This window comes from Topomyia yanbarensis, chromosome 2 (assembly GCF_030247195.1).
Source record: "Topomyia yanbarensis strain Yona2022 chromosome 2, ASM3024719v1, whole genome shotgun sequence".
Taxonomy (NCBI): domain Eukaryota; kingdom Metazoa; phylum Arthropoda; class Insecta; order Diptera; family Culicidae; genus Topomyia; species Topomyia yanbarensis.
Window position 1 is genome coordinate 94,833,397 of NC_080671.1, and position 14,729 is coordinate 94,848,125.

Below are 14,729 nucleotides of genomic sequence, written 5' to 3' on the forward strand. Positions count from 1 at the left end.
TTAATTTGTTCTATACATGCTGCAGAGCGAAGGTATAACAGTCCCACCGCCTGCTATGATGCTGTCATGTAAGCTCACTTACCGCGTTCGTTTTCGTGTGCAATCGTATTTAGAGTTGTTTGTTATTTCTTTGAAAATATGTCTGCTCTTGAACTGATTCAAATCTACGCGAGTGATGAAAGTTCCGGCGATGAACTTATTGTAATTAATGAAAGGATCCCACACAAAGAGCTACCGATACCTTCAAGCTGTATCATTCCGAAATCAATAGGCACCGATTATCCTGTTCCGGATCTGGAGCAGAAGTCTCCAAAACACTTAGTGGGACTGATGAGGTCCATTCCGATGATAGTTTTTTAAACTGAAGCCAAAGCGTCGCCCGAAAAAAGAGCTGCTGAAAAATAGTGTTGCAAAACGGCGTCGTCTTAAGTACGAAACCAAATTAGAGCATTGCGGATGTCGCAAGCAGTGTGGAAAATTCGTGTCGAAGGATGATAGAATACAAGTGAACAAGGCTTTTTGGGACCTCGATGCAGATGGTCAGGCAAACTTTATACGAGAATGTGTCATCCGCGTGGAGATAGGCAATCGTACTAGGCACCATTACGCCGGGAAAGACCAACACAAAAAGTATACGTATGTATACCGTAAACCGGGGTGACATTGATCACTTTTCGAAGTAATCATTGCATATTTTTTGACGCAACACATTTTTTTCAAGTTTAATATTTTTAAAACATGTACTGATATAAGGAGAACAAGATTGGATGGTTTTACCTAAAATTGTCCGCTTACAGCTATTTTTCCAAAAATGATTTCAAGTTGATGTCCGTTTTCGTATTCTGGGGTGACTTTGATAACCTGCATGTTTACCCACATTATGTTATTGATGTCAATATTTTTCATTCAAATGTTTGTTTAAACTAATTCTGGAAAGATACTCATTGTTAAATAGATGTTAATTGGTATTATACAAAGTATTCAATGTACTGTAAAATTCGAGTAACCAAAATTCGTATAATTTGTGTCCAACTAGAATAAAAGATTCTGAAAACCTTTAAAACTGCTAAAATTGTTTTATTTCAGTGCTTTATCAATGTACAAAACGTTTCATCCATTTTAACACGTTGGAATACTGAACAATAAAAAAAAGTTGCGAGTTTTAGCTTAAAAAAATTTGAAATAATTGCCAACTAGTTTCACAAAAAATTGTATTTAAAATAAACAAACTCTTAAAAGTAAATTTGGTCCATCCCACTCTAAAGGAAAATAAATTCTCGTTTGTAATTTATTACTCTTGCTCAAATCTGAGATTTATTTGTTTTATAAAAAAATAGACACTTTATGAAGCTTCATAAAAATAAGGTAAAGGCAAATTTCGGTTTTTTGTAGTTTTTGTACCCAAAAATCGAACAAAATACTCAAAAAGTATAACAAACCAGTATTTCATAAGTTTAGAGTAAAAATCATTTCAAACTAAAATGATTCGGTAGACTATTCTGGTTTAATAAGCGATCTACGAAAAAAGTTTCGAGTGATCAAAGTCACCCCGATGATCAAAGTCACCCCGGTTTACGGTACCATCTCCGGGTAGCGCAGGGTACCCAGACAACCGTCCGCCGGAAGTTTTTTTAAACACTGTTGGATACGGAGACCATTGCGGGTTTGTTATACAAATGCTACATTCTAAACAATTACAACCTAACTGTATTTATGCTTAGAAATATAGTTTATCGCTGCGTTGATGTCGATAATGATGGGAAACCCAAGCCATCGGAACGTGGAAAGTATACTCGAAACGCGATCTACTCGGAAACGCGATCAAATTCGGGCACACATTCTCACCTACATTCCAACAATTTCTCATTATTGCAGAGAACATGCTCCGAATCGTCTATACCTTCCATCAGATCTGACGGAAAAAGCAAAGCACGATAACTTTCAGCAGACTCATGAACTCAAGGTTAGCTATGGCATGTACTCTCAAATGGTAAGGAAACTGAACATTTCCTTTGTCAAACTTGGAAATGAGCAGTGTGAGACTTGTGTGTCAGCTATTCTACATCAAAAAGTTTCGGGTCATTCTTCGGCACCTGCGTCTGATGATGACCAATGCTTGACATGTACCCGCTACGCAGAGCACTTACATCATGCTGGATCATCTAGGACCGTCTACCGAGAGGACGGGGTGAATGTAAAGACTGGACATGTTGTACTGGCTGTTGATCTGCAGAAGGTTTATTATCTATTAAGATGAGTTTAAAATACCTCACGACGGTAATTTTACAGGTTATTCAGCTGCCACGCTTAGAAGGACTGAAGACTGTAATTTTCTCTCAACGACTTATAGCGTTCAATGAGACGTTTGCTCCTGTTGGGAACTATGCGAGATCGTATCCCGTGATTGCATGCGCTTGGCACGAATCTACCAGTGGGCGTTCGGCAAACGACTTGTTAAGCTGTTTCCACCAAGTTATTTCAAGCTTTAGTAGTTTGGAAACCGTTGTATTATGGCTCGACAATTGTGCTGCTCAGAACAAAAACTGGAATTTGTTCCTTCATTTAATTTTATTGATAAATTCTAAATTAATACAGGTGAAAAAACTGGTTTTAAAGTTTTTCGAGTCTGGGCACACATTTATGGCAGCTGATAGTTAGCATGCGGCAGTGGAGAAGGCTATGCGACTAAAACCACCGATAACCTTCAATGATTTCAAACAAACTTTGCAGAATGCAAAACGGAACGTGGAGGTTCTGAACATGGACACGGAGAAATTTGTGCATAGTGAGTTTAGTGTTTCACAATATACATTAAACCGCTTAAAACCCCGCCCGTATATTGACGGCATACGACAAATTGTAGTGCAAAAAGGAAGCTACGAGCTTCAATATAGCGACTCTTTAGCAGCAGGTGTTGTCTTTAAGCATTGCATGTTGTTTTCTAAAAAACAACAAAAAATTGTGACTTCACCGAATTTCTTTTTCGAAGCCACTCTTTAACATATGGATGTTCCTAGAGGCATAGACCAAGAGAGGAAAAAAATGCTACTTAACACAATTATTCCGCTTTTGGCAGAGGAAAAGAAAGATTTCTGGGAAAATTTACCGGAAAGACAGAACCTCTGAATATATTACTGAATAAAATATCATCAAGAATATATCACTTTAAAACCAATATATTCATGCATTAGTCGTTTGTGATTAACAAAATTATAATAAAAAATTGAAAATTTAAAATGTTTAATTGTTATATAACTAATCCGAACCAAGAATAATTTGGAATTGTTACGCCAGCCCTGTAATTTATTTTATGCTATGAATCGGCTACAAGGTAAGTCGAAATAGAAAGTGAAATTTCGCAACGGAATGTTTAGTATTAAAATTCCTTCGTGGTGTAACTTTGTGTAATATTAATTATTAAAAGAAATCAATCAAAAAATTTTAACCAATTGGAATATTGACAGAATTTTGTTATAATAAACCATTTTTTGGGCTTAATTAAATACCGTTTCATCTTAATTATTTCTTGGGACTCTTATGCCTTTATTTTTCGTATGGGACAAACCAAGTTTGCTATTTTTTCGTATTCTATAGTAACAAACTACCATTTTTTCATTGAATTATGAAAGTTTACGTATCAAAGAGATGCATGGAGCACTTATCTGAAAATGGTTGAAAAGTCATATGGGACTCTTATGCTTTTATGGGCAGTGGAGATCTGGGACGGTGGTTGCACTCAATTATCCCTAAAGTATCAACGAAGGCATGGTTCAAAGGGTTGGATGCAAGTCGAAACTTCATTCGTGTGATGTCTAGACTCATGTCCAACCATTATACGTTGAATGCGCATCTCCGCCGTATTGGGATCGCAGAAGATAATCAATGTGCTTGCGGAGAGGGTTATGAAGACATTGAACATATTGTTTGGTGTTGCACTGAATATCGTGAAGCCAGATCCCAATTAATAGACTCCTTACAAGCCAGAAGAAAACCACCCTATGTTCCTGTTCGTGATATCCTCGCTTTACGAGATCTCACATACATGGGCCATATTTATCATTTCCTGAAAACAATAAATATTCAAATATAATTATCCCCACAATGTTTCTAGTTTTTTCCCTTGCTACCCACAAACAATTTAGATTTCTTCGCAGTTAGTTAAGTTAGATAAAACGATATAAATAAAGAAAAAAAATAAACAAAGATTACAGAAAAACTATCAATAGGTTTACAATGAAATTCAAGAAAATATAGTATAAATAAAAATATTCAAAATGATGATTATCCTCTGTGTTAGCATTAGAAAGTGAACTTTTATTATAACGTGATAGACTTAAGAACTTTTGTAACATGTTATATAAAAAAAAAACCCCGGTGTAAAAAAGCTTTTGCAAACGCCGTGTCAAATAAACGCTTTATGAAAAAAAAACTCCGGAGCCGGAAGTCGGATGGAGATGGAATTTAATATCAGTTTCCGGGGACGCAACACCTTTCATTTGAGACTAAGTTGATCAAATCGTTCTAGCCATTTTCGAGAAACCAATATAACCGTTATTCTGAATTTGGATGCTTCCGGATCCGTCGATGGTGGCCAGTGTGGCCAAAGAGACTTTGAATGACTGTTGGTGACCTAGATCTACAAATTCAACAGTTGTGTTTACATTTTGGAAAAAATTCACCTTTTTACATTGATCGCAGAATTCGTTAGAATCGGGATTTGCTGCGTGATCGTACGTATCACCCTGTAATTCAGGAATCAGAACTTGGATCCACACAAAATTCAACAGCAGCTGATGGACCTTTCATATAAAATCAAGTTTGTCAAAATCGGTTCAGAAAATTCCGAGAAACCGATGTAGACAAATCAACAAATTTTGTTTTGTAACCATACTCTTCAACTCGTAATCCGGAACAAGATGTCGGTTGAAAATGAAATTTAGTAGCAAGTAGTAGGGAATATTATACCTTTCATTTGAATCTTAGTTTCTAAAAATCGGTTCAGCCATCTCCGAGAAACCGATGTGGACATTTTGTTAACAAATCCGCACATAAACACACATGCATACATACACACATACATACACACAGATATTTTGCGATCTCGGCGAACTGAGTCGAATGTTATATGAGACTCGGCTCTCCGGGCCTCGGTTAGAAAGTCGGTTTTTGGGCAATTGCATAACCTTTCTATATGAGAATGGCAAAAGAATAATATTTAATTAGCTTAATCAGCATGAGTTCAATGTTATCTTCATGTGATTATATTTTGAAATGTTGGTGGAATGGGTTTGAAAGTGGAGGGAATGGGGGGTTAGTAGAATGGGAGTGGAGGATGCGTCAGAAATCGTTCATCTTATTTCGGTATACGGGGTGGATGAAGGAAATGCGGGCGTGAGGGTGGTCCAAGGGGAGGGGAGTGATGAAGGAGGAAGGTGTAAGGGCAAGGCGGGGGGGGGGGAGGGGCGGCGACGCAATACTCAACTGCATATTTTGCCTTCCATTTGAGACTTGGTTTGAGAAAATCGGTTCAGTCATCACCGAAGAACCAATGTGACTTTAATTGTGGAATATGCCCGGAGTTCCGGACTTCCGGAATCGTCGATAGTGGACAATATATTCAAGGAATGTTTGATTGGCAATCAGTGATCTAGATCTGCGATTAGAAGTAATTTGGTGACCATTTCAATAGTTTTAGCCTCTGAGGTATTACGATTGTACCGATTTATATGGGAAATTCCAATGTATCCTTACTAACACCCCTGTAACTCCGGAAGCAAGGGTTAGAACCGAATGAAATTCAGCAGCAGTCAACGGTATTACTCTATCTTTCATTTGAAATCAAGTTTGTAAAAATCGGTAGAGAATTCGTTGGGGAATGAGTGTGATATTAGCTTAGGAACTTGGCGGGTTCCCCGGGGGCGTCATGAACCGTCATAGGCGGCCAATGTGGTCAAAGCGGCTTTAATTGATCATTAGTGATCCAGACCCGCAAACTAGAGTAATGTTACATCAATTTTAATATGTTTTACATCATTTTAACATCATGGTGGTACCAGTTTATATGGGAATTTGCTGTGTGACCGCACTCCACAACCCGTAACTCCGGAACCGGAAGTCGGATCAACTAAAAATTCAATAGCAGCTTATGGGAGCGTTATACCTTTCAGATGAAACTAAGTTTACGAAAATCGGTTCAGCCATCTCTGAGAAAATTGTGTGAGTTTAAATGACACACACATACACACACACACATACATACACACACAGACATTTGCCGATCTCGACGAACTGAATCGAATGGTGTATGACACTCGGTTAAAAAGTCGATTTTTCCAGTGATTGCATAGACTTTCTTTATATGAGAAAGGCAAAAAGGTGCGAAATCGGCTGTCCCAAAAAGTCGATTTTTATAAAAAAAAAATTTTTCGAGATAACATAAAATCTCGACGTTTCATGCATTTTAAAGATGTTTGGCATCAAAAATACGAATTCGATTTCTGAAATTTCATGGGGTCCCCCCTTTGAAAAAAAATTTGAGTTCCGGCTTATATTGGAATTTCATATGTGACCGGACGATTTCGTCTATATTTCCGGCCCCATATAAGCGATCCGTACGAAATTTTATAAACATCTCTGGGGATATTATAGCTATCATTTGGGACTAAGTTTGTGAAAATCGGCCCAACCATTTCCGGGAAACTGATGTGAGTTCGTAAATTTTGAAAGATGGCCGCTTTTCCCGGGCACTTCCGGAACCGTCTATGGTGGTCAATGTAGTGTACGAAAGTTTGGTTTGCCGTCGGTGACCTAGAACAGCAAATTTAAATTGTTTGAGAGACATTTTAGCGAAATTTTTACCTTTTTTGCTCTCATCGGAGTATCGGTTTGAATCACAATTTGCTATGTGATCGCACGCCACAACCTGTAACTCCGGAACCGGAAGTCGGATCGGGATGAAATTAAATAGCCATTTACGGGGACGCAATACTTTTCATTTGAGGCCAAGTTTAGTCGAATCGGTCTAGCTATCTCCGAGAAACCGATGTGACTGTTATTCTGAATTTAGATACTTCCGCCGAGGCTTCCGGAACCGATGGTGGTGGCCAATTTGGCCAAATAGACTTTGAATGGATGTTAGTGACCTAATACTACAAATCGAAGCAGTTGTGGTCATATTTAGGAAAAATTTTCACCTTTATACATTCATTGCAGAATTTATTAAAATCGACATTTTCTGCGTGTTCGTATTCATCACCCTGTAATTCCGGAACCGGAAGTCGGATCCATTAGAAATTCAATAGCAGCCTATGGGAACGTTGCACCTTTCATTTGAGACTAAGTTTGTCAAAATCGGTTCAGCCATCTCTGAGAAAAATGAGTGACATTTTTGGTCACATACACACACACATACGCGCATACACACACATACATACATACACACACAGACATTTGCCGAACTCGACGAACTGAATCGAATGGTATATGTCACTCGGCCCTCCGGGCCTCCGTTAAAAAGTCGGTTTTCAGAGCAATTGCAATACCTTTCTATTGAGAAAGGCAAAACGTTGCAATTTTTCGCATTCATCGAGTTGTAAAAAGGTTTCAACAGATGAGTTTTGGGCCAACATAGGGTTATAAACCTGTTATAATAACTATTTAGATTTTTTTCAAGTTAGCGAAACAATACTTATTTATATATATTTTATGTTATTGGAGTTTTTTGCTCGGGATTCTTTCCCGACCCTTTTCTTATTCAATATTATATTATATTTATTTCCTTTTCAGATTTTTCCGACCATTTTGCTATTAGTTGATGTATTTAGATCCTTCGTCGATTAATCAAATGTCATTATCCAGGCACGTAGCCAGAGGGGGGGCTAGGGGCTAAAGCCGCTCCCGAAATTTTTCAAAAATGAATTTTAAAAATCGGCGACTTTTAACAAAATTTGTTGCTCATTTGGCATGAACAAATTGAGGAAAAAATATTTCCTCGCCTCGTAAACAATGACATTTTCCACGTGCAATGTCTAAGCGCTTGCGCGAGATCTGCCGGCCAACCATTTAAACTTTGCTATATTTCACCCTAAGGAGGAAAATTTGGTAAAAACCCAAAATTTCTCACTAGGGTGAAAATTTGTTGGTAAAAACCAGTCTTTGTACAGGAGGGCACAAATCCTTATTTCATACTATGTTGCGTTTCGGCTTCGCCTCATCAGAAACCGACACTAACACATTATCGGAATAGATTAGCGCCGGCTTGACGCAAATCCCTTAAAACTAAAACACACTATGTGTTTCAATCAAACGACTGATCAAACGTGATGTCCCGTTCGAGCAGAAGTTCTGTTTTTGCCGATGAGACACAAGTGAAGCCAAAACTTGTCTTGGCTTAGCAGGCCTATGTTTGATTGAAACACATAGTGTGTTTTAGTTTTAAGGGATTTGCGTCAAGCCGGCGCTAATCTATTCCGACAATGTGTTAGTGTCGGTTTCTGATGAGGCGAAGCCGAAACGCAACATAGTATGAAATAAGGATTTGTGCCCTCCTGTACAAAGACTGGTTTTTACCAACAAATTTTCACCCTAGTGAGAAATTTTGGGTTTTTACCAAATTTGCCTCCTTAGGGTGAAATATAGCATAGTGCTTTCGCATAGGCCTGCTAAGCCAAGACAAGTTTCGGCTTCACTTGTGTCTCATCGGCATAAACAGAACTTCTGCTCGAACGGGACATCACGTTTGATCAGTCGTTTGATTGAAACACATAGTGTGTTTTAGTTTTAAGGGATTTGCGTCAAGCCGGCGCTAATCTATTCCGACAATGTGTTAGTGTCGGTTTCTGATGAGGCGAAGCCGAAACGCAACATAGCATTTAAACTTGTTATATTATTTCTATTGTTTACATAAGGAAATATATAAAAGACCCACGACCCCGTTTGTTATTTTTAAATGATAAGTTTTTGAATTGCACAAATTTTGAATTTCTGTATTAGGTACTGTGCTACACAAAAAATACTTCAATTTGTCTGAGAACTATTCATCCGAGAAGGCAGTTTTTGTTTCGCGTCATTTTAACGCAATAGGGGTGGCCGGAGCTGGTTGGCCGAAGGGGCAGGTTGACCGAGTGCCTTTTATGAAAAAGCTACTATGTGCAGTAGCGACATCTATAGTCATTTTTGTGGGGTATTAGGTCACCAATGTACCGACGTAATTTCAAGTGTTTTGGTGCTGTCGTTTGTACAGGAGCACGCTTATTCTTTTTTCGGCGCTGGTGAGTAAATTTCTGTTTCTGAAAAATAATATGTGTAACGCGAATCAATTTACATCCGATTTCCAATAACTTTGTACTGCTGGAAAGGGTATTCAAAATCCAACAAAATGGTATAACGGTTACCAGTGTGACCTTATATTTGTTTGTGTAAATCGTGATTGTTCTCAAAAATATACATTGGGGTAGGTTGGCCGAGTTCTGTGCGGGGCCGGTTGGCCAAGTTGTAAATTTAGTGTAGAGTAATGTGCACTTTGATATTTGTGAAATGCCAATTTTTTTCAAAGCAAAATTTGATATTACATATGCTAATATTGATGATCATAAGGAAAAATATACACGAGAAATAAGTTAACAATAATAATTTAACATGATTACCAAATAGAAATAAGAGATTAGAATCACTAAAAGTCGGAAATTGTTTATAAAAAAGTTGATTCCGATATTTTATGAATTAAATGCCAAGCTGCTTTCAAAGCTGGCGTGGGGCCCTACAATCCTGAAATTTTTCCTCCTGAGGAGTTTCTGACAGGATTTGTCACAGATCGACCCAACTTCGAGCAAAACTCATCCATTAGCATATAATCTGCTGCAGATGCAAGCCTCTCTAAAGACGTCAGACCTCTTCCCAAGGCGAGTGCACGATCTGATTCGAAGAAGTGGCAAGGTCGTAAACGCCGATTGACTTAAATTTTAACCGATTCCCCAATAAAAGCTGTATTGGAGGAGCAGAAAAATGATATCAAACGTAACCGTACGCTGGAGGAGAAAAAAATCAGCGACAGCTGGTAAAAATTTCACTAAAGCTGCCAAAACTACGATCAAAAAGGTTAAAAAGACTAAGAAGTAAAGAGTGGATTTTATTTATACGAAAAAACGATATTTTTTTGAATTAAAAGTTTTCCACTGATACATATGACGTGTTTAACTTATTTTACCAAACTCGGCCAACCTACCCCAGCCATGGGTCTGATGGGCCGATTTTTCTTTCCGCATTTGTTTGCTAATAAAATTTTCCCTGATTTTTTTCATGAATGTAAAAAATTACATATGTGCCCATTTTTATTGACGCTTCATTTCACTATTACGAGGAATTCGTTCCGTACTAATAAACTGTTATCCGTAAATCCGTGATATCTGCAACAAACGTGTGAAAGAAATTTCTTTTGAAAGTGAACAAGTCAAAAAGTGGTAAAACAATGCAATCACGAAGAGCGACTAAAATGTTGGGACTGATTGAATCTATAAGCCAATAAATTGGGATAAGTGTTTCGATTTCATGTCTTCAGTATGTGACAGTCTTGCGTTCTGTTTTTGCTCGTCATGGAATAAAATGAGAGAGATAATCTTGAATAAGAGAGAAAAGAGAGGGAAAAAAATCAACCAATCGAAATTGATTACTCTTCGATCTTTTCTATTCACTCAACACGAGTGCTTTCGGAATTGCGCTCTGATCTTCTCATTTCGCCTTCGTTATCCGTACAACTTTGATGAGTTAGGTGCAACAATTTTAATTGAAACTTTTTCCCAAATAGTGGTAAAACAAGCCTGTAATCAGACAAACCTTACAGTTTTCTTCAAGAAGTCATACATCTCTTCCAATCTTTATGTTGATTGTAAAAAAATCAAGAGCTAATTATTTTTATTCAAAAACAAACCAATTATTGAGCAAATTAGTGTCCACATATTTATTTAACGAATTGACAAAAAGTTTTGCAATAGTTTCACAGGAAACGGATAATTTGCTGTAATTTAAAAACAGATAACTCTAAAACAAAGCAAATTCGGTAAGTGCGATGTGTTCTCTTCCATGTGTCGGAAGCAAGTGATGCTGAAATTATTAAGCTCACCTAGGTTTATAGTTTCTAGTTATTTTGGTCGTGTCATCAATGTTATATTTACCATATTTTACGTAAATTAGAAGCATTCACTTATCAGTGCTAAGCAATTTTCTTTCGATAAGTGAACAAGTTCTGAGCAGTTTCGCTCAGTAGATTAAATTCTGGGTAGTTTCCATTAGTAGATTAAATCATTGAAATATATATTTTACATTGTCCAAAAACCCATAAATTCCGAAATAAAACCTTCAATTGTTCAAATATAATATTTACTTAATCTAGGTAGGCTTCTCAAGTTCCAACGGTTTTGCAAGATTGCTGAAAGTCAATAGAGCTAAGGTTCTTATTCTTGCTTTGTAGTGAATTCAGTAGTTTTTTGCACTCACTTTACATTTTGGCTTTTACTATAGTTTCAGGGATCTAGGAAAATCAGTCTACAATATTTTTAATTCGTAAGTCCAATTATATAAAAAGTACCTAAAAAGAATCTACTTAAATAGATAAATAGATAGTTATTCTCAGTTGCCTGATAATATTGCCGAAGATAGTCTTTAACCCATTCCCCACGAGAGTCAAATGAAACAACATGTGTTTTTCTCAGGATTGTTATGATTACGACATTGAAAATTTCATAAAGTTGAGTTAACGCAAACTTCGGATGAAGTCACAGGACTAGTAATAGTAGCAAGATGCCTGATCAAGAAAATAGGAGTTGAACCTATTTTCCGCACCTACAAATCCCCTGCCTTATCAGAAGATTTGAAGCAAATTTCGACATTCACTTTGTTCGGACATTCTTTGCAACGGTTAACTTGGATTTCACACTGATACATTCCTATTCATGGAGAGAACCTTGAGGTTGGTTTCCTTCTCCTGATTAGCAAATGCGTGTAAAGTTTCGTGAGGCGGGCTTTTGGATATTTTTCTACTCATTCCAATTTAGCATCTTCTACATCTTGTAAACGTGTAGTCCAGAATGCGTAGTATTTTCAAGCAGCCCTAAATACTTTGAACTCTTGAATGTTCATTTTTGTAACTAGAGAAATTTCCAACTTGGAATTGTTTTCGCTAAGAACTTTTCATAATTACGTTCAGATTCCAGTAAATATCTCAAGTCATCAGAATTAATACATTTATGCAATAATTTTTAAGCCCCTCCCGAAACAAAATCCTAGCTACGGGCCTGTCATTATCAATTATTTGATAGAGTACACTTTAAAATTTCAACTTTCCCATGTTTCCCATAATAGAATTGCTACTTTGAACAAATTCGCAATCCCTAAAAATAGATAACACCCTACTACTTGCAAACATTTTTTCGCTGACTACAAAACCAAACATGAAATGATTTTACGGAAAATATAATTTTCTATAAAAATGTGGACCACTGATCTTATGTGTTTCTAAAGGGAGAGTCTCTCGATCGTGTTTAAACTCATAATTTTCAACGAAACTAGAAACGAAAACAAACCTAATTGAGATAAAATTGTTCAAAGTATCCATAGAAGTGATAAAATTTTGAATGAATAATAAGTTACATAGGAACCCCGAGCAAAAATATATTTCGAAGAAAAATAAATTGAAAGTTTGTTTTGCGAATTTCAAGATACCTAATTACCAACGCGAAACTGACTAAATGGAGTCTCAAGATGTTAAAAAAATAAATGTTCTTGCACCCCCGTCGGAGTAAGTCATCTTATTTTAGAGATATTATACAAGAATCCGAAAAATAACATCGATTTCAAAATAAAATGAATCCTAGCAATTACCTTGCCCCAGTGAAATCCAGTTCCGAAATATGTGTTGCAGCGATCGGCATCTTAGAAGGTGTAAACTCCTCAAAGCTGTGGACATAAAAAAATGAACAATTAATCCCACATACGCAATCACTCCATTGTCGGTTACCGTTTGCCACTCCCTCTCGGATATACCTGAACCGGCTCCAACTGACTGAGCAACGGATTGCAGGTCACACCGGTCACCGTGTACCCGCCGCAGGTGTTACAAAAACGGTCCCCTTCCGGATCCTTCAACAGTTCCTGCTGCTTTCCAGCGGGATACAACTTTGCCTCTCGTTCGATCTGTTCAATTTTGCGTTTTATCATTTCCAAATCAACATCACGTTTGGGTGTCTCGCAGTTCGCAAGGATCCCATCTATCAGTTCGTATCGGCAGCTGATATCGCTTGGGCTTCTCAGGGCGTTGCATTTCATGCAGGTCAACATTTGGCGCATGGTTTCTTCCTGGTGTTCACTGCTTCTTCGCTTCGAGGAGTCGTTGACAATGAAAAGGACCGTGTCGTTCTCGATTTTGGACGAGTTCAGTTCCACGGATGATCGTTCCAGATCGGTTTTCAAGATTAGGTGAATTGTACCAACTTCGGATGTACCGTGCTGCAAAGTGAATATTTTAGAAACAACCGTAGGTTCAAACTCTGGTGGTTCAAATGCAGTCAGGTTGACTTCCGCCAGCTGGACAATGGTTCTTCCTAGCTCCATACCCTCATGACTGATGACAATGTCCAGATCGTGCTGCGTTAGATACTGCTTAAGCTCTTCGGCGTTGGCACATGGAATTCTTCGGAAAGATACTTGTTCAAATAATTACAAATTATGCAAAGTCAATCAACAACACTCACCTCACTGCATTTCCACGACGTTGTTGGTTGATTTCATTCTCGGTTCCTTCGATATTGACCTCGGATTCTCCCAGCACCATGACGATACGGAGCATGCGCTGAACATCTTCGCGAAAATCGTTCAGACTGAGAGATTTGACTACAACGATCAAATTGTACCCTTCCGAAGAGACGGGGTTGGCAATCGGAGACTCAGCCCTTTCCGGATTGTGATGGATGTCTGCACTTTCGACGGAGATGGTTACGGAACTTTCGACCATGATGATTTCGTGCCTTCGAACTGCAGCAACAACGGTCACGCCAAAAATGATCGCAAAAATGTCGGGCTAAAATGCAATGGCTGCTACGATGTGAGATAGCGGGTATATAGTGGAAAGAGTACAAAATACAAAGCCACATTTTTGCTGGTCGAAATTGTAGAAACCTTATCTAGAAAAATTTTTTCATCAGAAGAATAAATTCGTAATAATGCTTAGTCGATCTAGGAAAATAAAACACTTAGTCCTTCTTGTAAAAAAGAAATCATGACTAATTTACAGACTGTCGTCAGTCATACTAATTGACATACAAAACTGTAATTTTATTACAGAATGTGATTCTAAAGATCATTTTAAATCAAAATGCATTTAACAAAAATGATCCCAAGTTTTTGCGGCGCGGTTGCGGTAATTACCCTAGTGAAATATAACGATCCATTCTGTTCAAAGGTTGGAAGACGTATGAATTGTTTTTATTTTGATACATATTAACTCAAATTCGTAGTTATGAATCACACAACCTTTTTTCCTCGATTTTGGCTGAAATACTAGGATATTCCTAGTATTTCAGCCAAAATCGAGGAAAAAAGGTTGTGTGATTCATAACTACGAATTTGAGTTAATATGTATCAAAATAAAAACAATTCATACGTCTTCCAACCTTTGAACAGAATGGATCGTTATATTTCACTAGGGTAATTACCGCAACCGCGCCGCAAAAACTGTGGTG

The 14,729-nt window shown here is 37.6% G+C and overlaps 1 protein-coding gene across 1 annotated transcript in view; it reads right to left on the minus strand.

The window, feature by feature from the left end:
- The window catches only part of LOC131678869 (uncharacterized), a 30,119-nt gene extending 16,102 nt beyond the window's left edge, over positions 1-14,017 (minus strand). The window contains exons 1-3 of the mRNA XM_058959285.1: positions 13,743-14,017; positions 13,010-13,681; positions 12,874-12,948 (exon numbers count right to left, since the gene is read on the minus strand). Of these exons, the coding sequence (XP_058815268.1) occupies positions 12,874-12,948; positions 13,010-13,681; positions 13,743-14,002 (1,007 nt within the window). The 5' untranslated portion in view covers positions 14,003-14,017. The remainder of the gene's footprint in view (positions 1-12,873; positions 12,949-13,009; positions 13,682-13,742) is intronic.
- Between the last annotated feature and the right edge of the window lie 712 nt (positions 14,018-14,729).